Source organism: Papaver somniferum, chromosome 5 (assembly GCF_003573695.1).
Source record: "Papaver somniferum cultivar HN1 chromosome 5, ASM357369v1, whole genome shotgun sequence".
Taxonomy (NCBI): domain Eukaryota; kingdom Viridiplantae; phylum Streptophyta; class Magnoliopsida; order Ranunculales; family Papaveraceae; genus Papaver; species Papaver somniferum.
Genome location: NC_039362.1, coordinates 135,439,995 through 135,465,829, shown reverse-complemented (window position 1 = coordinate 135,465,829; position 25,835 = coordinate 135,439,995). Strand labels below are relative to the sequence as shown.

The 25,835-nt window shown below is 38.2% G+C and overlaps 2 protein-coding genes across 3 annotated transcripts; both read right to left on the bottom strand.

Moving 5' to 3' along the window:
* Positions 1 to 13,842: 13,842 nt before the first annotated feature.
* Positions 13,843 to 15,980, bottom strand: LOC113277842 (putative transferase At4g12130, mitochondrial). The gene is made up of 4 exons (XM_026526821.1): positions 15,710 to 15,980; positions 15,461 to 15,559; positions 14,466 to 14,618; positions 13,843 to 14,162 (listed from the first exon to the last, which is right to left on the bottom strand). Exons 1-4 carry the CDS (start codon positions 15,978 to 15,980, stop codon positions 13,939 to 13,941), a joined length of 747 nt encoding a protein of 248 aa, XP_026382606.1. The 3' UTR covers positions 13,843 to 13,938.
* A 5,972-nt stretch (positions 15,981 to 21,952) lies between these two features.
* Positions 21,953 to 25,835, bottom strand: LOC113282819 (probable LRR receptor-like serine/threonine-protein kinase At1g67720). Of its 2 annotated transcripts, XM_026531922.1 has the most exons (8): positions 25,058 to 25,835; positions 24,322 to 24,782; positions 23,878 to 24,013; positions 23,729 to 23,800; positions 23,581 to 23,649; positions 22,756 to 22,827; positions 22,489 to 22,560; positions 21,953 to 22,384 (listed from the first exon to the last, which is right to left on the bottom strand). In XM_026531922.1, exons 1-8 carry the CDS (start codon positions 25,699 to 25,701, stop codon positions 22,339 to 22,341), a joined length of 1,572 nt encoding a protein of 523 aa, XP_026387707.1. In that variant the 5' UTR covers positions 25,702 to 25,835; the 3' UTR covers positions 21,953 to 22,338. The 2 variants fall into 2 exon arrangements, 1 of the variants encoding a protein (XP_026387707.1); XR_003327179.1 differs by lacking the exon at positions 21,953 to 22,384 and having other exon boundaries at positions 22,491 to 22,560; positions 23,581 to 23,653.

Genomic DNA, 25,835 nt, shown 5'->3' with positions numbered 1-25,835 from the left:
GCTTAATTCCTTCCTCTGCATCGATAGCAACAAACACAAACTCATAGGTCATTCAGTATTCAACCTTCTCCATACCAGCAACACTAGAGTACCTACAACATCACCTCTTCAACAGCAGCTGCAATAAGTCCTCACCTCCAATATCTTCATAAACCGTATATACCAGACCCCATGTTGACTTCAAATGCTCATCTGTAGCTGAACCCATACAACTGCATCTGTAACTTAACCACCATCTCAATTTCTACAACTCCTTCCAACCCAGAAACCACCTACAACTCTAGGTGCAATTCCACTAGAACAACAGCAGCATAGCTACTCTGTAAAACAAATATCTTCAACACAAGCCCATACATAACTGAGTCTCTTCATCTTTTCCTTGTTTAGTTCAACAGACCTATCTGATATCAGTTTCTCATCTAACCATCAAACTAACAACACCATTTCTTATTTCTGCTATTGCTCTTCTCATTGAAGTCATATCATCTCCCTGTAATTTCTCAATTCCGGCACACCCGTATCTCACACTGAACATCAGATCTTCAACCAACCTTCCAATTGATTAAACAAAGCAAAAAGGAGAAAGAGCCCCAAACCCTAGAATTCAAATCAACGGAAATCAATCGATTTCACCATCTAAACATGAGTTTTCGTCAAATACTAAGTTAATTAATGCTTGGGTTCTTAAAATCTTACTAGGATTCGTATTTCTTCATCCCCGATTTGTATTTCACCTTCCTGCATCCAACGAAACCCTAAAACTTCAAAATTTCCAAATATCACTAACATCACGCATAGTCACCTTCATCACTGATTACTTATTTTTCATCAATAACTTGAATTTCTAACCCTAGTTTCAAAGAGAAGGATCGTGGAGGGAGAGACAGAAACGAGAAGAAGAAGAAAGAAATAAAGATGAAAAGAAGTGTCTGAATCGCAAGGTTATAAGGATGGGGATATGGTGGTAATTTTAAGCCTGAGAATTGACTAAGTCAGCTTGGTGGACTGTTTTGGTGGGACCAGGTGTTATATCTAACAGAAAGGCCACTTTATAGAAGAATTTGAAATCTTGGCCGGTTTATAAATTATATGGTAGGAAGCTGGCCACTTTATTAATTTGCCCAAAAAAAATCTTGATGGTAAACCTGTCTCTTTGGCTTCCACCACAACCACACGAATAAGTAAATTTTTTTGCTTGAGGGAGAGCAGAGTGAGATTTTAAGAGCATGCAAGTCATCATAATTGACTCACTAACTAGATATTTTTTAGTTCTGGACCTTCTGGTTCCCTTCAAAGTTTAAAGTTCAAACCCTGAAAAGATTTCCAAGGGGCTGTGACTGTTGTCTATTAAACAAACCCTTAAGAGCAGTTACTATGGGAACGTTAAAACTCAAAATTCTGTTGAGCCACGTGGATGGTGAAATGGGTTTCTTCATTATGGTGAAGCTGGTCAAAATGAACAGATTTGATTTTTTAGGATCCCACTAGTATTTCTTTTTAATATAAAATGTTTTATAGGATAAAGATGAAAAATAAAATATAATATTTAAGTGAGATAAAATAGGATGAAGTGAGATAAAATAGGATTAAAAAGTAATAAAATAACCGGGGATTGTACTTGGCGTTAAACCAAGAGACGCGGGCGTCAATGAGAAAATCGCTGGCGTTTTTGGCATGGTCGCGCGTTCGTAGCAAGATCGCCAGTCCTTACCATAGACGCGCGCTGGATCTTCCGACTCAATGTTCAAAGCATCAGATTTGTTGATTTGAACATCCATTTTTCATGTTTGTTCATTCTATAGTGGGAGCAAAATGAATAAACTCCAAGTTTGTTCATTCCATAGGAACTGTTCTAAGAATTTTGATTAGGATTGACTTGAAAAACTGTTGTCTATCAAGCAACAAAAACTCTGAACCAACCGAGAGAGAAACCACGAAAAAAGCCGCTCTCAGAAACCCATCCCTACACGTCTCCCGAGGGTCGTGCCCCATTGGGACCCACTAATAAAATAAAAATAAAAAAATTTATATGAGAGGTGGTTTTGCTTTAGTTTTTCTCGTACGGTTCATATAGAACCACTGATCAAACAAACCCTTAAGAATTTTGGTTGGGATTGACTTGAAGTTTCTCAGTCTAATTTCTTACTTAAAAATCTTGATGGTAAGCCTGTCTCTTGGTTTCCACACAACCACAGTAAAGAGCCTACAAGTCATAAGGACTCACAGTAAAGAGCTTAGAAGTCGTAATTGACTCACTAAGATACTTTTTACCGGTACCTTTTACTGGTTATTGGAAACAAAAATCAATCTCAGAAGTAAAAAATAAAAGATTGCTTCTATAAAATATTATGAAGTTAAAATATTAACTTTCTATTTTTACAAGTTATTTTGAAATTGCATACAAGAGATAAATTTCTGACTTACTTGTTTCTAGAAGTCGAAAAACGATTTTAATCCTAATTCACTTTAAAGTTCAAATCCTAAGATGATTCCGAAAAGTAATGTCTATCAAACAAACTCTTTTGTTTATTAAAGTCATTCCAAAATTTTGTTCCCAGACTTATTTTTAGTTTTTCTTGACATGACTAAATCAACATATAACTTCTCCGAGGTATCGAAAGACTTTTTAGTAACTTCAACATACTGCCCAGATTTCCTTAATGTAATTGTAACGAATGATTCTTTGGGGACTTCTTCTTATCCCGGAGAAGTTCATATTCAATAAAATATTGGAATCTTCTAAAAAAAATAATAAATAAATAAATAGGGGTCGTTTTTCTCGCAAAGGCGATTGGTGATTTGGAGCTTCTTTGCCATAGGAATTCGGATTTCTTGATCAATCCTTTTCTACGCAATTCCTCCATTGCAGTCGATTGTTTTCTTCTTTCCCTCCTTTTTCTCAGCCCCTGAATGACATCCTAGACCTGCCATTCGTATCTCCCAGCATTAGGGTTTGCTTTTTTGCTTGGGTTTCTGACTGACATGGTATGCAGTCGTGGTTCTTTCCCGCAAGTCCCCCAACAATCTTCCTCTTCAGCTGATGAAGTGGTTTGCTTTCGATGTCCTTTTACTGGATTCGATGGCTATAAGAATGGGATTAAAAATAAAGGATACAAGGAGGGTTCTTTGCTCACCCATCTCAGGGATCGCCATTACCCTGATGATGAAAGGTAAGCTTTGTGTCGTAGTAGGTTCAAGGACTATAAAGTTTACAAAGCATGGGAGGAGGTTCTGCAACAGATGAAGATGTGGGTATGTGTTGAATGCTTGCGCTTACACAAATGGAGAATCTCGTGCAGGACTCACAAAGGGGAAGCAACTCAAGGGCCTTTCAATGGAGTGGGAGCTAGCTTCTTAATTCATGGCATTCCATGCCCCCCGGAACCTCTTGTTTCTGTCAGTTCATCTGATGATGCATCTGCAGGTGATCCTCCTCCATGCTTGAGCCTGGACCTGTGGGATAAAGTTTTATAATGCAATATCACTACGGTTTCCAGTGTCTCAGCCAACTGTAAGCTTGCCTTTTCAAGAACCTTTAATGCTGCGATTCAGAAAGTTATTACATCGTCTAGGGAGATTACACTATGGATCCAGCTTCTTCTCCTTCCAATCTGTGTGTTGAGAGTTTTCACTCCCGAAAACAATGAGGAGGAAAGGCCAGGTACAAGGAAGAAGCTACAAATCGTTGATATCAACTCCGCATTGGTCACGTGGGATGAACCGAATGGTTGTATCATATTGGTTCAATAGGCATTAGAGGAGCAGGAGGCATTACGGGAGTGGCATAAAGACAAGAAGAAGAAGCAGGAATTATGCAAACAGGAATCGACCAACCTACGGTTATGTCGTAAAAAACTTAGCTATAGCATGTATACCGCAGCCATCCGAACTCTCACATATAATGGTGTTGCATCTGCTAATACTGATACCCTGGATGAATTGAAAAGTAAGCATCCGTATGCAGACCACCGGAAATCCCAGTCATACCACCTGCCCAATCTTCTCTTATTGCTACGAATGAATTAGTTTTGGGAAGGATTAGAAGTTTCCCAAAGGGTACTTCTTGAGGAAGAGACAGGCTGCGTGCTCAACATCTGATTGACGCGCTTAGTGGTGCTGCAGCGGCCATGGCAGATGAATTGGTCTCATCTCTTACAGATATCGTGAATATTTTGCTGGTTGGGAATTGTCCACCTGAGTTGGTTGTGTTTGTCGCTTCAGCACCGCTCACTCCATTGCTAAAACCTGGTGGGGGTCTACGCCCCATAACTATGGGTACTGTTTGGAGGCGCTTGGTATCCAAGGTTGCTGCCACTCATGTGGGTAAAGAAATGGAAGCTTACTTAAGCGATTATCAGTTTGGTGTCGTTGTACAGTGTGGTGGTGAAGCTATTCTTCTTCACTCGGCTAACCGTCTGTTGGAAGTGTATGGTGAGACCTGTTCGCGTACAATGCTTACGGTAGACTTCTCTAACGCTTTTAACTTGGTCGACAGGTCCGCTATGCTTAGGGAAGTTAGATTACGATGCCCCTTTATTGGTTATTGGGTGGAATTTTTCTATTCAAATCCTGCACACCTATACTATTTGGATCATACCTTATTATCTGCACAAGGTGTACAGCAGGGGGACCCTTTTGGTCCCCTCTTTTTTGCTCTAACTCTCCACCCTCTTGTCCACAAAATTGCAGAGCATTGTACTTTAGACCTTCAGGCCTGGTACCTTGATGATGGAACGTTGATTGGTGATACTATGATGGTCTCGAAAGCCCTACAAATTTTTCAACTGGAGGGGCCTTCTCTTGGTTTGCATCTCAATATATCTAAGACAGAGATTTATTGGCCAGTGGTTGACAAAAGGGGGTTAGCTTTGGGAGATTTTCCTGACAGGATCAGCAGGCCAAAGAAAGGCGTGAAGTTACTTGGTGGCCCAGTTAGTTTAGATCCACAATTTTGTAAGGACTTGGTTGTTAGTAGGGTGCATAAGACCTTGGAGTTGATGGAAGCGATTAAGAAGCTTGAGGATCCACAATGTGAATTGGTACTCCTACGGAACTGCAGTGGAGTCTCTAGACTCTACTTTTCTATGCGCACGGTCAAACCCGAATACTTGTCTTATGCCCAGCCGTTGTATGATGAATACTTGTTCGAATACTTACGACAACTTCTTATAGGTGATGGACCTGGTTTTGGGATGCTTCAACAGAGATTAGTCACTATCCCTATCAAGCATGGTAAGATGGGAGTTTATACTATGGAAGACACGATACAATATTGTTATGTGGCGTCTTATACACAGACAATTTCTCAGCAGCGCAATATCCTGCGACACTCCGTGGATGGCTCGAGCCCCAATCTTGGTCACGCCTTTAGTGCATATAATCAGGTATGTGGTATTACAGACTCACCACTTAGCATTGATGGAATTGCCCCCCTTTCTATGAGCTCTCCGACGGTTAAATACTTTGATGTTGTGGTGAAGAAAATTCCCACTAACTTTGATATGTTTGTACGTGATACGGTTTTGTGGAAATGCAACAAGACTAAAAATGCTCAAGATTGTTTGCTGGCTATTCCCATTGATGGGCTGAACCAACGGATCGGACCTATACAGTTTCGATCAATTGTGCGTTATAGATTGGGCACCCCCCTCTTTAAGGTGGGTGATGCATGTTCTGCATGTGGTTGGGAGATGGATATTTTTGGAGATCATGTTGTACACTGTACCAAAGGGATCGGTCTCAAATTTCGTCATGATCTTGTTCGTGACACCTTTGCTGATATGTGTTATCGGGCAGGGGTCCCTTCCAGGAAGGAAGTATCCTTAGGGCTCATATCTGATGATGGTTCGGCCTTGAGACCCGCTGACATTATGGTTTATAATTGGTTTAACGGGCATAATATGTGTTTAGATGTCACGGGTGTTTCTCCTCTCACATGTAAAGGTATACATTCCTTTTCTCCAGGACAAGCAATCGTTAATGTTGTGGCCAAGAAGAATGCTAAATATCTTGAAAAGTGTTCAGATCAAGGGTTTGGCTTTGGTGTCCCTTCTTTCACCACATTGGGGGAGTTGGGTAGTGACACGGTAGATTTTTTGAAGAGATTACGTAATTACATGGCCAGTCATGATGCGAATGTCAAGGTAGGAGATTTTCTTTTTCATATGTTAGGTGTTGTCATTCAAAAATGGATTGAAGCTCAGCTTGTTACGAGACTCCCTTCCAATTCTTGTAAACTCCTTTCTCTTGATGATGATGAATAAATTTTAAGTTTTTCTTGGCCTTTACTATTTTTGGCGAGCTTGGTGACGGAACAACAGACTTTATTAAACGGCTTCGCAACTATATAGCTAGCCATGATGCTAATGTGTGTTTAGGAGATTTCCTTTTTCCTAGGTTAAGTGTGGTAGTTTAAAAGGGGTTGGAGCCCAACTTGTTGCTCGGTTTCCGACTAGTCTTTTCTCTGATGAAAATTCTTTCGAATTTGAATAGATTTTTATAAAAAAGGAAAAAAACAAAACAAAAAACAAAACTTTTTAGTAATTTCAGAATAAAAGATGGCATTTTATGCCTTGGATCCAATTGACTTGACCCATCACAAGGAACTGACATGATAATTTAAACTCAAGTGATAAGCGATAATCTAAATACATTTTAACCCTATAATCACTGTATGTATCTAGCGTATATCATGGTTCAAAAAAAAAAATCTAGCGTATATTGGTTGCCAGTACTCCATCAACAACAAATGGGTTAGCAGTGATAAATTCGTTGTTATACCTAATATCCCACTAAAAATGTATCCCAATTTGGGTACAATTAGCATCACATGATTGACCTTTTTGGTGACCTTTACGATCATCTTTTTTATCTTTAGATTTTTGGTGACCAATACCGAAAATAAATAAACTTTTCAAGATTCATTGACATACTAATAATAATCTTTCGCAGAATATACATCGTTACATACTTGGAAGCTCAGTTTAACGTACGATGTCTATAAGAGCAACTGCAGTGGTGCGATCAAAACCAAAGATCAAAGATCAAAAAAAAGATCAAATTTTGGGTTTAGTCCGTGTTGTCACGTAACGGTCCCGATTAAAATTTGGTCGCGCGTAATTTAAATCTCCGTCCCAAAAAAATTTCATCGGGCGTATCTCAAATGTCCGCCCAATCAATCACCAGGCGTACTTTAAATTTATGCCTGTCAACAGGCGTACTTTAAGTTTACGCCTCATTTTTTTTTTTTTTAATTTGAATTTTCATCGGGCGTAACTCAAATGTCCGCCCGTTAACGCGCGTACTTAAAATTTACGCCCAGCAACAAGCGTACTTTAAATTTACGCCCGACTATATTAGGATTTGGTATTTGGTCGCGATCAAATATGGTATGGAATTTGATCTTTGGCTGGGATTTGATCTTTACTCCGTCCCACTGCGTCACGATCTCATCCCAAATTTTTGGTTATACTCGCCCACTGTGGATGCTCTAACCGGGAAAATGTAAATTCTGACAGAGAACTACGAACCAGATCATACAGGAATAACAGGTTCTTTAACGAGCTAATGCGGAGCTGCTCGAACTTCTCCTTCACTGATGCATCGGCGGCCTTCTTATTCTCATCCTCGCTCTTCTTCCACGCTCATATGGAGATTCCTTACTGACGAGATACCCCATACGAATATAAGATACTCCTATAATTTTGTTTTTATAGGCTTTTTCAGCATCTAAAGCTTCGTCCAAGTTTAATCCATCCATAACATAATGGATCATTCTTTTGCGTTTTTCTTCTATTTTTCTACGCAAACAGGAATCTTTCCCATATCGCTCCATCGATCTCCAAGATTACAACTGAACTCTAATTCTTTCAAGTCTTATCAGTCGGAGAAAAGGAGGTTCAACTATATATATAATTTGCGGACTACTTTGAGAATACCTTAAAAAGAAAAAAAGATTAGGGCCAAGTAATTTTTAAAAGTCCCAATGCCCCATATCCAACCTTCGGTCGTTCAGGAACTTGACCTTGCGTAAGTGACTTTACACGGCAAACCGGATCCGGTCAAACATTACTTTTTCACCTCTGAGCGGACGCGGTATAATGACATAAAGAAGCAAGATTCACAAAAATGGTGCACAATTCAATTCAGCTGTCCGTGTTCGTCGTGGATTTGAATCAAGAAAACCAAACCATTCTTCTGTGTCTCACACTCTGTACATATCTGATAGAAATTTCCAGACACTAAATTTTCGACGAAGTATCATTATACTTCATCATATATGAAAGTTGAAATGAGCTCAGTAAATAAAAGGGAAAATTGGGAAACTGCCCCAATTTGGACTGCAATCTTGGAAAACTGCCCCAACGTTAAAAAAAAATTGGAAAACTGCCCCACTGTTAGAAATCTCAGTTAACTCCGCGTGTGCGAGTTCTCACGTGCCAAAAAAGACAAAAATACCCCGAACCGCTAAGATATTGCCACGTATGCGAAAGATCTGACGGACTGAGATGAAGAAGTAAGCACGTGACTCGCACGTGATATTCAGTGAAATTACCAAAACAATATTACCTTTTCCCATTTTGACTTCTGTGACCATTGTCTCAAATTGCGACACGTCGCCGGAGTAAATGCTTACAGCCGTTGATTGATAACACTACCAGATTCTTCCACGTGTCATGTAAAGAATGCAAGGCATTCCAAAGGGTTTCCGATGCACACTTTGTTGCACAGCACAAGAAATTTGCTGATCAGGAAAATGCTCTACGTGAACAATTTGAAAGTAAAATGCTTTCATTATGTAAGCATAACATATGAATTGCACTACTAATTTTATAACAATAAAGACCATACCATCATACCATAATAAAGGCCATACCATAATACCATAATATATTACAACCATATTATCTTTAGGTAACATAACATAACCGGTCTTCAAAGTTTTTGGGAAGCATAACATAGCCAGTCTTCAAAGTTTTTGGGAAGCATAACATAACCGTAAGTCTTAATACAACCATAATACCACTGACCACTAGAACAAAGAAAAACTAGACTAGACATACTTTGAGTTAGGCTTTCTTTGCCTTTTTGATGATGGTTCACAAATATTATTTGTCTGGTTCTGTATGTTAACTGTGCCATGGTAAGTTTGACTAAACAAACCAGCAGCTAAAGAAGAACCAGCACCACCTGCGGAAGAGGTGGTTGGTGCAGTAGTTACCTTCTTTGAAACAGATGTAGATGGTGTTGTAGAGGTTGATGGTGCAGCAGTTCCATTTTCCTTCCTTTTCGATCCAGTAGAAGATGTAGCTTTAGCGACAGAGGTCAAAGGTGCAGCAGTTCCATTTGCCTTCCTTTTCGATCCAGCAGCAGATGTAGATCCAGCAACAACAGCAACAGAGGTTGATGTAGCTCTATCAGCAGCAGCACTTTTGCTTGAAGATGCAGTTGCTGATGCAGATTTTAATGCAGATTTCTTCCTGATCTTCTTTGTGTCTATAGTTCCTACAACAATAGTATCTCCATCAACAAGAATCTCTGTTCTCACTCTTTTCTTCTTTGGATTAGATCCAACAGGCCCACCCTTGCATGTTCTGCTGTTGTGATCATCACCACCACATGTACTACAATGCCTAGGTTTGCTTTGTTTATTCTTCTCCATCCAAGATTTCTTCCTTCTTACACAAGGTCTTCCAGGATCTCTTAATCTGATTGGAGCAACCAGATCCACCTTAGACTACACAAGATGAAGAAAGGGATTATGTTCAGTATTCTTTATATACCTAGATCTAGAAAGAAAACAAAAAAAATTATAAAGAAAAAGTACAAATAAGATAATGTTATTTAAAAAAAGATTCTCAAAACAAGCAATAAAGGTCACCTGAATTTCGCACTCATCAATGTCTCCTAGTGGAGTTATTGACCAAGAGTAAGTGGTCCTATACATGTCCACAGTATAATACTTACTACAGTACCTGCAAACATAAATAACCCATTCATTGATTACTGCAACCTATAACACACACCACTCATTCATTGAAGCTCTATATTCTATAAATTGTAGGGATTATTATTGTGAAAGATTACTCACATTGCCCAATTGGGATTCAATCTATGCAAAACACAGGTAGCATGCACACATGGAAATTTTCTTAGTTGCCATTGTCTGCAAGTGCAAGTTTTTTCTTCAATTTCAACAGTAAAGACCTTCTTTGTGATTTTATTAGTCACCTCATATGTCTTCATCTCTTCTGCAGGGTCAACATCAAAGTTTCCTCTAAGGGACTCCATCACCTCAATGAGATCTTTGGCAGCAGGTACCAGATCACCAGATTGCCATGTTTGAGCTAGTTTCCTTCTCTTGTAATACAATCCATTAACCAACTGTGTGTACATGGTGACCAACTTGATGATAGGTTTGTTTCTAAGTTTTTTATCCATGTTGTTAAAGCTTTCTGAAAAATTGCTATTTATATGTTCACAAGCAACATCGTGTGGGAACCATGACCTTGCCCAGTGTTTTGGGTCCAAATCCATCAAATACTCATGTGCATCACTATTAACTTCTAGCATTTCATCCATATGTACCTAAAAAATATGTACTAGGTGTAGTAAATTACTACTGACAATTACCACAAAAAAGTACAACAAATTTACAAATAGTATGTACCTTCCAGTGACTATACTTATAGGCTTTCGCAGCCTGCCATAGAAGGGTTGTCAGTTTTTCCCCTTTGTATCCATTGTTCTGGAAATTCTGGTATAGATGTCTGCAAAAAAGGTAACAAACGGTTATCCAAATTATCCAAAATAAAATTGTTGTGGTACAAATAATAAACATAAGTTGTATTACCTAAAGCAAAACCTATGATTTTCCAGTGGAAATAACTCAGCCACTGCCTCGGTAAGACCCTTTTGTCTGTCAGAGATAAATGTCAATCCATACTGATATGGTATTTTTGTCTTCAATTCTTTCAAGAAAATGTACCAATTAGCCTCTGTCTCTGCCGTACCAACACCCATAACAATTGGGAATATGCTATTTTCACCATCTAAACCTGTAGCAGCCATCATTACACCACCTAATTTACCTGTCAAGTGCATTGCATCAAGCCCTGTAACCAATCTACAACCATTTGAGAATCCTTTAAGTTGTGCGCTGTATGATATAAATAAACTCTCAAATCTATCAACATCTCCATCTTTGGCATAAGTGAAGTGGTCGATGCTTCCAGGGTTCAAAGTTTTAGCAGCAGTACAAAGTTGTGGAACTTTGGTGAAACTTTCCTCAAAAGTGCCATTCAACTTGCCTAGGACCAGATTCTGTTTACACAAAAAAAATTGAATTTTCACTTAAGTTAGCCATGTGAATTTCTTAAACAAAGAACCAATAAACTGAAGAAGAAATAATGTTAAAAAATGTCATACCCTTGCATCATTTGAAACCGAATAAGGTATGTCAACCTTTAATTGGGGCCAAATGATTTTTTTCATGATTTTTCTACCCTTCTTCAAAGAAGTGGAAGCAGTCATTGTCTTCAACAAGTAATCTGCTACAAATCTAGAATTACATTTTGGGTTTTTATCAGCACCAGTCCTCTTACATTTGTGTTCTAAGTTGCATCTCCTGACAGTTACAGTCTTACAATTAGGAATTGCTCTTGCACTCACATTCCATTCACAGTCATTGATGTGTCTGAACTTGCAAACAACATAACATCTTTCTTTATCTGTCTTCTTAATTTCATACTGCATAAATTTCAGTACTGCATATTCTCTTAGATGTTTCTTGAAAGCAACTATGTCTGGAAATGCCATTTTAGTACACAACACACCAGGTTCAGGGTCAGGTGCTTCTTCATTCTCCATTGTCAGAGTTTGTTTCCCAATATAGCCACCATAGTCTTTTTCCCATTCTTCATCTTCATCCATCTCATACTGATGACCATCAACAATTCCTTTAACATTGCGACCCAAATTCTCATCACCAGCCCCACTAGTACCACCAGCTAAATTCTCATCACCAGCCCCACTAGTACCACCAGCTAAATTCTCATCACCAGCCCCACCACTATCAGGAAAAATCTCATCATCAGACCCATCCAAATTCCATTCCACATCACCAACTCCATCCCTAACATCTTCATTATTAAAAAACTTGGACCAAAATTCTTCATAATAGGCACTATCAACAGCATCTTCGTCTTCGTCTTCATCGTCCTCATCATCTGCACTAAGATCATACTGAAATTCTGGCCTATCATCTGGATGACACTGATCTTCCGCTTCATTCTGCAGATTCACTGGGTCTTCACTAATATTAGCATCTTCAATAATTGAACATTGTGTAACAGCATCATCCCAGGACTCCGTTTCTTGCTGATCATGTATATTGTTTGCCACACTAGCTTGTGTTGTCATAACTTCAGGCACATCTTCATTACCAAAGTTCAATCTAGTTGGTCTGAACTCTGTATTCTGTTGCTGCTTTGTAGACTGTTTCTTAGCTAGTTCAGCTAGTCTTGGACTCTTCCTAACATTAAGCTTCTTACTAACCCTTTTTTTTGGAGGAGTACTATGTAGACTAGACAAACCACTACCACTGCCACTGTGTGCACCACCAACTGAACTATTTACCTTATCACTGCCACAACCAAATGGTACATCACCATCAACCATAAACACTTTATACTCAACAAATCCATCTTCATCTGGGACAGCTTTGTTCCACATTTTAATAAAGTCATTTTCCTTTTCACACATAAAATTTTCTTTATCAAACAACATAAGGTTAAACTTTTCTTCCATACCCATTTTGATCATCATATCCTTCACCATTTGTATAAACCCAAGACCACTAATACCAGCAACAACATTTGGAAAATACATAGGTGTAAACTTATTATTTCCATTGCTCACAGTAACTCTGATGTTCCTATCCATATTACCCTGATATATATACAAACAAAATTCAATACATGGATGTCAAAATCCACACCAGCAAGTCAAAATATTACATACAACTCATATTAAATAACAATCAAAACTTTCAGTTTCACACAAATTGAACCCTAAATTACAAAAGAAAAAAAAATTCATGAAACCCTTAAATTATAATTTCATTTCGTTTACAAATTAGCACAAAATATCATCTGATTCAAGCATAAACAACGATTGGGTTTCAATAACTTATTTGTTTATCGACCAATTAAACTGCAAATTTTTCAAACTTATACTTTCATCGTCTCTAAGTATGTTCTTCAGGATCTTTCATCGTTGTAACATTAAGAGAAGAATCTTAATCATTAACAGTTAAAAAATTTCGAGTTCAATCGAGATGAAATTGTAGTGCCAGTCACCTTACCTAATATTCTTCTCATTCTTTCTCCTCTCTCGTCTCTGGTTAGATCTAAATGAAACAAAGAAGAAAATATCTTCTCGATATCTTTTAGGGCAGAACTTACAACCATGTGAGATATCACGTGTGACGGTGACACATCTCACCATAAGAAGTCGACACGTAGGTGACATGTGTCATGACTGGACGGTGACACGTCTCGTAGATGAACTTCACTGAATATCACGTGCGAGTCACGTGCTTATTTCTTCATCTCAGTCCGTCAGATCTTTCGGGGTATTTTTGTCTTTTTTGGCACGTGAGAACTCGCACACGCGGAGTTAACTGAGATTTCTAACAGTGGGGCAATTTTCCAACTTTTTTTAACGTTGGGGCAGTTTTCCAAGATTGCAGTCCAAATTGGGGCAGTTTCCCAATTTTCCCTAAATAAAAAGAAAGATGAAAAAACATCATTCAACCTTAAATGACACTCCTAGAGGGGTAAAATTTCAAAATTCCCATTTACTTTGAATTACGTAAATTTAATTTGATGCAGGGAGATTGACTGGTCTTGCTTTCCCTCTTTAAGCAACTGAACCATGTTAATGATCTGGAAACCATTCAGAAGGCCACCAATCTGGTCGAATAACTTCGATCTTTACATCATCTTTTCCTTTAATGCTCAAGGAACCTGATCCTTTAAAGGCTTCTTCTAGCCTCAATAGACCCATACCACGAGACGCAAGTGCAGTTGTGACAGTCCCAACTTTCTTGTCGGATGAGACTCCGACTACTTCTGATCCTGGAGCTACATTCTGCGTTACTTCTGAACCACATACAAAAAAAAAAGAAAGTGTGAGAACCTAAAAGACCACATAGTTTGCATCCATCTGGGTTTGCCAATATTTGCTGAAGCATGTAAGTTATTAAGTTCATGTCAGTTACAGTGTTACACTGACATTACGTGAGATCGTATTGGCTCACATTATGTGAAAATCACTATCTCTAATGCTACATACTCACTGGAAATTGCCAAAACAAAGCACGTGTTCAATGCAAGTTAATCTTTCTCGTGCTAGTAGTGTGAAAGACCAAAAATGGACTCTTCAAAGAAAAGAAGAAAATTCACCATTTCCCAAGAGGAATTTTAAAGGAAGCAGGCGTTTTCGAATGACACCACGGTGGTGAGTTCGAGCAACTGACTCCTGTCCGACATAGCATCTTTTGTTGACGCTTATAGCATTCAAGCCAGCAAGATTGTACTCAAGCGGAATTGCCTCACCTGAGAAAGGAAGAATCAGAAATCAAAACTATTGCATTCTTGCACTGAAATCAGAAGAAAAAAAAAATTCTATAATTATGATGTTTATAGTAAGAAGCTTTGTCTCTATTTTTAAAAATAATGTAGCAATTCAACGAATGACATGCTTTGTGCTCATGTCAGGTGACATAGAATCCAACCTAAGTTGGTAAGAGAACAAAAGAAGTCTGCTGGATTTTCAGATGCAAATAAATAAACTTGGTTCCTTGTACATATTCCACACAAAAAAAACATGAGCATTTTACGTAACACAATATTTAAAGATATGAATGAAGTCCATAGGTGATAATTGAGATTAAAGGAACTTAAAAATTAAAACTGTTGTTAAGCAACATGTTGAAGGCAGCCAACAATTAGCCATGATAAGCACGATTAGTGGTATCAATTGGTAGCTGGTAAGTGAAGTCAGGGTCAATTGAACCAGTTCAGTGTATTTATGTTAAAAATTTTGAAGCAGCAGATAAAATCTTAACAAACGGTTCTAATTTGAGACTCTAATAATGAATGGAAAACCTGTTCAAAACTACAAACATAATGAAATGAGTAAATATCTATCGTCATTCGGCACCTTTTACTTGACACGTGCTTTGGGGTCCATATAACCACCTAAAAGAAACATCACTGTAAAAGATTATTCTTTACCAAGAGAATAACATGGCAGACACAAAATTTTGATTACAGACTCTATCAAACAAGACAAGTGGGATTAAGATTTCGAATGGGCTGGTGTTATGGAACAATGGTCTGTCACAGATATCATCTTCACATAAAATAAATAAATAATAGAATCATGAAAGTAATACCTTTAGGAATCTCAGTTGAGCCCTCTGCCACTCCCTTCTCTACTCTCCATTGAAAATAATTTAGCTCATCAGTTTCTTCGTTGGCCTCAACCGATGGTGCTACAAGTAGAAAAACATATATGTGAAGCTCAACATGGAAAAATACAATCATGCTGCAAAGGGTCATTATGCATATGCCCTGGTCATACCAATTTTACACTGATGAAAGTGTCAAATGTTACTTTAGAAACAACACACTAGTGAACTTACGAATTGTATTCGAAGGAAAAATTCCCCTGAAACCAAGACTATCCAATCTGGGATCTTTGTACCATTGCCATCCAGAACTATTCCCTTTTGTAGATGACTGACAGGCTTTGTCAATACCAGCACCCCAGCCAAGAGCTGAAGCCTCAGGTTCTTCTTTCGAGTCAGACGACGTAGATAGGTTTTTACCAAAACGTTGCCAGCACGAAAATTCCTCACTCATATCTTCAATATCAACATTTGATCTCAACCGAAAAATCTGCAACACATCCATACATATAAGACTCACAGATACATCCTAATTAGATGGAACTAACATCCCTGAACTGAGATAAGCTTCTTCAACCATTTACTGACTTCTCAAGAGGAGCCAAGGTCTAACTAAACTAACAATATCCCTTCTACCTGTAAGTTTCTTTGGGAACGGGCAATCTCAATGCAATCAATTATAGTAAGTTAGAACTGCGATAAATACATTCTAGAAGAACAAACAAACCCAATTGAAGATAGAGATTGGCAGATGATTAGCAATCAATTTGAGTCTGATCGTTTCCAAACAAGCATTTGCAGCTACTCATATGTCTAATTTTAGACCTTCTGGTAGAGGTTATGGTGGTCGATCTCCTATGTTTAGTGGTAGATATGGTACTTCTTCTTTTGGTCGTGGTGGCAGATCATATAACTTCTCTCCAGGAAATTCTTCTACATCACCTTATATAGGTAGAGGTTCTTCACCTAGTTCTACTCCTTTATCTTCCATGAGACCTCCCCCTGGCTTTCAAACTCCACCAGCATATCAAACTCCAACTGGTTTACCAGTTTTACTCTGTCAGATATGTGGAAAGTATGGACACAGTGCTCTAGAATGCAGCAACAGACTCAAGTTTGCTTATCAAAGTTATCATACACCGCAATATTTTCATGCCATGTTAGCTTTTGCAAACATTCTGGGAAGCAATCCATGGTATGCAGATACATGTGCAAACAACCATATTACTTCTGATGAATCTGAACTTCAAGTTGTAGCCACTTATGAAGTTCTTGAGGAAATCCAAGCCGCCAATGGAGAAGGTATGAGTATAACTCACACTGGCTTTTCTTTAAAATATATTGCTAACCACTCTTTTAAACTCAACAATATACTTCTTGTGCCTAAAGCCTCACAAAATCTTCTATCAGTCCATAAATTCACTTCAGATAATCACTGTTCAATAACCTTTGATTCTTATGGCTTTGCTGTGAAGGACTTATCCACTGGGAAGATAATTTTACAAGGACCTCATCATAATGGACTCTATCCAGTGCATTTTACTCAGCACTCCACACTTAATAAAGCTCTCTCTGGTGTCTCAAATGTTTCTCCAGATGTTTGGCACAAGAGACTTGCCCACTCATCCTTTCAGACTATGAAATCTGTTTGTAGTTCTTTACATTTACCAAATGTACTCAAACAACCATTGTTCTGCAGTGATTGTCAATTAGGAAGGAGTCATAAATTGCCATTTACTATGTCCACTCATTGTAGCCCACAACCTTTGGAGTTGTTGCATCTTGATCTACGGGGTCCATGTCCTGTAAAATCCATTGTTGGATACAAATATTATGTCAATATTATTGATGACTTCTCCAAATTTTGTTGGATCTTTCCTTTATATGATAAATCTGATTTCAGGAAAATTTTCTATCAGTTCAAGACTCAAGTTGAAAATCACTTACATCATAATATACTTACAATCAGAACAGATGGTGGTGGTGAATTTATCAATAATGAACTTTCTTCATTCTTAACTGATTATGGTATTCTTCATGAAGTTTCATTCCCCCATACCCCTGAGCAGAATGGTGTGGCTGAATCTAAACACATGCATTTAGTTGATGTAGGCAGGACATTTCTTATTCAATCTGGACTTTCAGCAAGTTTTTGGGTGGAGGCTTTGTCAACAGCTAATTACAGTATTAACAGGCTTCCTACAAGATCTATTGAGTTTAAATCTCCATATGAAGTATTGTTTAAAAGAGTTCCAGATTACTCCTATTTGAGAGCTTTTGGATGTCTATGTTTTCCTTGGGTGAGACCCTATACTTCTCATAAACTTCAACCAAGGAGTATCTCTTGTGTTTTTCTTGGATATAGTAATGCTCAGAAAGGTTATAGATGTCTAGATGTATCCACTGGAAAAGTATATGTATCCAGACATGTTACTTTTCAAGAATCTATTTTTCCCTTAAGATCATCACAGTTGTCTACTTCAGTTTCTTCTATATCTGACACTACAACAACACATACTTCTGAAGTCACTGCTATTTTAAGATCTCCTGAGTGTGCTGCTACAACATCAGATGTAATTCTGTCAGATCCTCCAATTCTTGATTCAGCACAATCAGTTTCTTCTCAAGACAGCATTCCACCTCTTGCTCCTCTTTTGGACTCTAACACTCATACTATGACTACAAGGGCTAAAGCAAGTATTTTTAAACCCAAAGTTTATTCTACAATTCATTCTTTACCTGCCACAATTCAAGCTCAAAAGCTTCAAGTACCCCCTTGTGTTAGCCAAGCATTAAAATCTCCACCATGGAAGAATTCTCTTTTTGAAGAATATACTGCTTTACAAGATGCTGGAACATGGACAAAAGTTCCACCTCATCCATCTCAAAATGTTGTTGGCTGCAAATGGGTGTTTAGATTGAAGCAGAATCCTGATGGTACCACATCTAAGTATAAATCAAGACTAGTTGCTAAAGGATTTCATCAGCAAGAAGGCATAGACTATACTGAAACCTTTAGTCTTGGTGCCAAACCTTCTAGGGAATTTTAAGAAAATTCCACACTTCCAATTTTCGGTTTAAGAAAGTGCCACCGTTTTTTTTCGAAATTAATAAAATTCCACGACCGCTTTGTATTCCGTCAATGCCCACCAAACAGGTCTATCATCGTTGAACAAGTCAAGAAAATTTTCATTTTTACCTATTTGCCCTTCACAATCCTTAAGAAAATCCGATCTCTTTCATGTTCTTTAGATACCACTGTTCACTTTGGTTTTAACGTTGAACCAAAATCCTAAATTATGTCTCCAACAGAACGTTCGGGTGGAGATTGTACCGATACCGATACGGAGATGGAGAGTGAACTGGCAGCAAACGAGATGTTGGTGTTGGTCGATGGTATATTGCAGCCTAGTAAGAATTGGTATGAATGATTGAGTTGTTGCAATCGTTGCAAGGAGAGATTGGAGTAAGAATGAAGGGGTAATTTCAAGTATAAAGTAGTGCGGTACGTGTTTTCATTTCATCATCTTGTGGATGGAACAAAGAAGATACTTGGTTTATGGATCTGTGTCTTGATTAGATTGTGTTGATTTTTTTTTTTTGATACTAATTTTAATGGTGAAGTTCTATGTCTCTCGAATTATGTTGATTAATGGTGAAGTTCGGGTGGAATTAAGTTTGGGGGTGCCAGCATGGATTCGTTCTCTCGAATTGGTGGTTGCCTGGGGTTCTATCTAGATGAGTTTTGCAAGCTAATTGAAGACGAATTGCAGATGCAAGAAGGTGTTTACAGGGAGTTTGGTACTGTTGGTTATGAAGCTACAGAATGAATTTAATGTTGCAATGGAGGCTTGAATCCATGTTGGTTAGGATTGGTGTTGGCGAATGGTGTCTACAGTGAACACAACAGCAATTTTGGTCCAAGAGTTGGCTGAAATTGATTCAATCAATGTGATTTTATATGGGATTCTCGGTTTAAATGACATGGTCTGTGTGTTACTACTGAATTTGGGCAGTGAGAAGACGGCAATATGTTGTTGTTGCCGGATGAACTCGACGTGGTCTATCTGTTCGGTGAAATGCTCCAAAGAACACACGAACTATAGGGAGATGATTGAAGGGCGTAAATATCTTTTACTAAACTGAACTACTGCCACCTATGCACTAACGGATGTTAACTATTCTTTGAAAAAAACTGGATGGAAAAGGTCAAATGTGTGGCACTAAATAAATTCTAGAAAAAACAGTGGCACTTTCTTAAACATGAAATTGAAAGTGTGGCACTTTATTAAAATCCCCAACCTTCTACTATCAGAATTATTCTTGCTCTGGCTGTTAATTTCAACTGGCTTATCACACAGCTTGATGTCAGCAATGTTTTCCTCCATGGTGACTTAGCTGAGGAAGTTTATATGCAACAACCCCCTGGATTTATTGACAAGGATCATCCTACTTATGTTTGTAAGCTTCATAAGTCAATTTATGGTCTTAAGCAAGCCCTCAGGGCATGGTATGAGAAATTGATGAATATTCTTCTTTCTCTGAACTTCAAACTATCCACAGCTGACTCTGTATTATTTGTGCAAAAGATTGGTTCAAAAATTACAATTATTCTCATATATGTTGATGACATCCTTCTCACTGGTAATTCTTCAACTTATTGTCAAGAACTTATATCTTAGCATTTGAGCTTCTAGATAGATTTGATATGGGTGGTGCTAAGTGCTGCTCTTCCCCAGTTACTGCCAACTGCAAACTTGTTGCACAATCAAGTACTCCTTTATCAGATCCTTCTCATTACAGATCTCTTGTTGATGCTCTCCAATACTTAACTTGGACCAGGCCAGAAATTAGTTATGAGTCAACCAAGTTTGCCAATTCATGCACTCTCCAACCTCTGGTCATCAAATTGCTGCAAAAAGAATCTTAAGATATATCAAAGGTACCATTGATTTTGGAATTCTTTTCAGCAAAGGTCTCACTGTTGTTCATGGTTTTAGTGATGCTGGTTGGGCAGGGGATCCAGATACTAGGAAAAGTACAGGTGGATACTGCATCTTTTTTGGATCCAATCCAGTTTCTTGGTCAAGCAAAAGACAATCTACTGTGGCCAGATCTTCTACAGAGGCTGAATTTAGAAGCCTTGCAAATTCTGTTGCTGAAGTTATCTAGATATGTAAACTTCTCAGGGATCTGCACATATTCTTGCCTACTGCTCCTTCTCTTTTGTGTGACAATCTCAGTGTTATTTCTTATTCTTCCAACCCTGTTTTTCATTCTAGGATGAAACATCTAGCAATTGACTACAACTTTGTCAGGGAACTCATACAAGCGAAGGAATTGAAGATCTCTTACATATCTACTATTGATCAGGCTGCAGATATATTTACAAAGGGTTTTGCTCGTCCCAGATTTGAGTTGTTAAGAGGAAAATTGTGTGTGCTGCCAAAGTCTGCCCTCTACAATTTGAGTGGGGGCTAATAACAGTCACAGTATAGCTGGCATCCGGTCATTGTATAGCTGGCATCCACCAATACCAGAAGAGCACGTGTAGCACTTTCACTGGCTGAGCTATGACTCTCTCCACCAACCAATTTCATTTCTTAAATAGTGTGTCGGTCATATTCTTTAATGTGTCTGAACATTATTCAGAAGCTTTGTTTTCTGTCTGTAACAACTTTATTTCCTCCATTAATGAATTCTTAGTTTCTTGATTCTACTACTACTAATACTTCAGATGATACAGAGAGAGGGGAGGGGGAAAGAGAAAAAATAAAACCCTAGAAAAATTGTGTTAATGAATTATTTTGGGGAAAAACAAAAAAGAAAAAGCTGAGACCGTCATTTTGTTAACTTTCTCGGCGTACCTTCTTAATTAATGTTTAAGCGTGCGAGAAAATTTTACTACTAGTTTTAAGACCTTTGGAACGACACGTATTTGAATAAAAGTGAGTCATTTTGCATTCTCATTTTTGATCATAGACATGGAGTGATGCTACAGCTACCGGGGCTGGGAACCGTGAAAATCACCTCGTCTCACAACCCGGGGATCCACTGGAGCTTGCAGGGGTGGGCTTATGGGTCCACCCACTGGACCCACGCGTCTCACCGCGTCACAAATTCTTCCAATTAACCATTATATTCTGAAGTGCCACTTCCGAGAATTCTTCAGAAGTCATAGACCAAGTGTAGAGAGTATACTTGACCATATTAATAATGTGGCGATCGATTGAGTTTTCCAATTGAATACACGAGAGTTACGTTCCTTCCAAATAGGCCACAATATAACAGAAGGCAAGAGATTGATTTCTATGAAAGTCGTATGTTTAAATTTGAAGTGATTGTTATATCTGGAGTTCAACAACAATAATTATCTCATATATATATATTACAGTGATTCACAATACTAAACGATCATCGAAGTACATTTTGTAGCTCAGGAGAACTCATTACCAGAGCAAATAGAAAAGAATTTGTGGAAGGAGAAAAGATACATTAGATATTATGTCCTGCTCGTTGTTGCGTTCAAGGAAAACATTCATTTCATTGTTTGGATTACAAAATTATCATCTCAAATGCTAATGTATGTATGTACAAAATACTATCAAGGATCAGTGCTCATTCCGAAAGGAAATGGAACATGTATTTGGAACGTACGACAATTTTATCTGTACAAAATAATTGTTGATACTGATGATGCAGTATCAAAAATCCATTCTGGGCGTTGAGAAATTTAGGTGTTGGGTGTGAAGAAACAATGAACGATTAATGAATTAAGTTGAGATTGTGCACGATATGGAGAAGAAACGGCATAGTCTGAAATTTTGCGCGAAAAGTCATCTGTTACCTTTGACGCCAAATATTTATGAAGGCGAAGGGGGTTGCAAAAGTATGTTTCCAGGAGAGGTCCTGAGGAGAAACAAAAAAAAAAACAGATCAACAACTACTGGAAGACTCAATGTGTGTCAAATCATGTTATAATATAAAGTGAAGAGTTGAACGATTCGTCGTACTTGAGATTCAAATCTCTTTTCTCCAAAAGGGTTCTCGGGATCTGACCCATCAAATTGTTGTTTTGTAAGAAGCTGAAATAAAAGGAATAACAACACTATTTAGTAAAACATGAGTGACTTAAATTATCATATCCCGAAGGAAAAATGAAGTCCATACTGCCTCGACAATATGATTAACTTGTTTGTTGTCTAGTCATGTTTATATATGTGACCAACCAGTGTAGTTAAATAGAATAAGCATGAACTGCACAAGGATGGGGAGCTTACAGTTCACGAAGGCTTCCAATTTTTCCTAGTGATGAAGGAATATATCCATCGAGCTGGTTATCCCCCAGATGCCTGTATAAACAAATGAAAACAAGTTGGAAACAACCACTTCTTAAAGGTGATTCAATGCAAAACTACAGAGTTGTCCTGGTGATGTTTCGCGGCTCGGACATTGTAGAGGAATTTATTGCCAAAACATGTGTGGAATGCTCTTATTCCACACAAGTCTCTTTCTTAGTTTGGACCTTGTGCTATACAGGTGCACCTACAAGAGATTTTCTATACAGAGTTGGAAGGTGCAATCTCCTCTTTGCATATTTTGTGCTTCTGAACAAGAAACAAACTCGCATTTATTTCTACATTCCAGTTTTACTAGTGTTTTGTACTTTTTTGACAGCATAGGATTAAACTGGGTCTTTCCAGAATCTGTGAATTAGAGAGTCGCGAAGCCAAAAACTAGAAAACAGAAGATTTGGATTCTTTTACCCTCCACAGTTTGGTGGATAATCTGGCAAGAACGAAATAACAGATGCTTTCCGAATAAATATAGGAGCAGTAAGCAACTCATTATTGCAGCTAAGTGCAGTGTGTTCAACTGGTTAATCCATACCAAAACTTTAGATGGTTTCCCTCTTTCAACGTTAATCTATAATTGGGTGCTTTTGTGAACTGTCCTTGACAGTGTTTTGTTGTGAGCTCGTCTATTGGGTTTTGTCACCTTGAGTGACCTTTTTTCTAATCTATTTTTCCCTTTACTGTAAGAAAATAATGTTTTCACAAAATTGGTGCGTGTCTGAGCAAATAGGTTAAAGAGAGTAAACTTACAATGTCTTCAGCAACTGTAGTTTTTCAAGATTGGGAATGGTCCCTGTCAAACTGTTACTCCCCATCCAGCTGTCTAATTAAAAGTCTCAGATCATTAGCCGTGACATCATTTGCCGCAATATCAGAGAGACAAGTTTGAAAACCTTACATATCCGTTAAAGCAGTCATATTGGAAATATGCCTCGAAATATATCCCGAAAGAGCCATACTTGTCAAGTTTCTGGAGGAAGCATCAAATGGTGTAAGTTTATGTAGAAAGCGTCAAAACATATGCTAAGTATCATAAGCCAAACTTACAAAGAGACCACTCGAACACGAGGTCCTGCTGAACACGCAACTCCAGTCCATGCATGTTCAGGAGGTATACAAGGATCACCGTTCCAATCAATAGGGGGATTTTCAAAACCATTCTTTAAATTCTCCATAGCCGTTACTGCAATTTAACATCATCCATTAAGGCTAGGTCACAAAATGAGCAGAAAAAACAAAAGAGAACCAACCTCAGCCTTTTCTCTTGAAACTCTCACAAACTAAATAAAATCGTGTGCATGGATCGTACAAATGGCATATGCATTGGAGGATAAAGGTAAAACCACTTTTAACTTATTCGAAACTTTGTCACCGATTAGTGATGCTATCAGTTTAGAGGAATGTTCAGGCTCTACTCTTACAGGAAATATGGCTTAAACAAATGACAGGTTTCTGCATAGGAAATAGAAAAAAGAGTTTAGTAAAACATACCATCTCGTGTTAGAGTCCTTCCTCCAAGGGGTAGTAGGTTGAAAATCTCTCCAGCATTAATCAAAGGGCCAACAACTGATCCTTCAACAGGAATTAGACTTATGGTATTACGACCCGAAAGAGGCCAGCGTGACGCGAAGACAACAGCCCCAGCTGTAGTTGCATTCAGATTTTGATAATATTGTATCCCATTTATGGTAATGTTGAAAACTCTTGACGATGAATTACGGCCATCCACAAAGTACAGCGCGATATAGTAGGTGGAGTTTGGAAGAGATACTGTAGGCCATTGCAAATCCAAATTCACAGGGCTTTCTTGCTCTGTCGTTAATGCAGTCTCAAATATATTCAAAGGAGGGAGATTCCAAAACCCAGCCACATCAATATCTTTTACAATTTTTGGTGTGGAGTAACTTTCCCCAGATGGTTTCCACATTCTATCAAATGGATCATCCGGATATCTGTGCATAAACAACTCAAACAAACAATATCAAGATCATTGTGTACAATACACCCTGCTCATAGATACGAGTAAGCATGTTATGAGATAATAGTACTAACAAAGTCAAAATTTTCACCGCCATATATGCGCACTTGAAATAGTCTAGAAAGTAACAATGCTCATTTCTTGACATTCATACAATGGATTAATTTTCTATTCGAATTAGTCTTTTACAAATAAAGATTGTATTGAGAAATGTTGAATGAAAAATTTCTAAGAACAAGGAGGACTAACCTGATGAGGGTTTGAGGGTACCCAAAGCTGTTCCTTGCAACCAAATTCAATCCAAAATTTCCGAAATCCGTAGTATTATAAACCGAATCATCCAGACGGATCAATTCCAAAGCGTTAATAAAAGGATCCGATTCAGTATACGCATTGATCGCAACACAAACACTGATTGCTTTAACTCTGGCAACAAAAACACCTTCATAATAAGATGGAACTCCATTATAAAAGTCATCAGTAGTATTTACAATTCCCCAAACTGTCCCATCAATTATCTGATCAAACACAGGTGGAACCGGAAAATCATTTCCATTAACTCCCCCATAGAAATAACTCGTACGGATGAGGTACTTTGCTCGAGGAACAGCCGGAACATCGTAACAGAACTTTTTACGCGAACCGTCGCCTAGCGGAAATGATCGGAGAGTTTGAAGATGTATAGGAAGAAAATCTGGGATTGGATTTAGTGTTTTGGGAATTCCAGATGAGATGAAACTGAAATCCAGTTCCCATTCTTGAAATCCTGATGTATTAGTATTTGTTGCCCCACAATCAATGAAAGTACCTTGAGGAGGTGGATGTTGACAATTAATGGTGAACAATAAGCAGAGGAATACAAACACTAGCAGAGAGACAAACGGAGAAGACATTATTGAAACTATTGGAGATCATTTGGTATTCAGGATTTTGATTTTGAAGGTTTAGGAATTGAAAAGGTCTTTTCTGGATGAAGTGACGAGGAAGGGATGTGGAAGGGACAAAGTCAATGAAGTGGAGTTTTTAG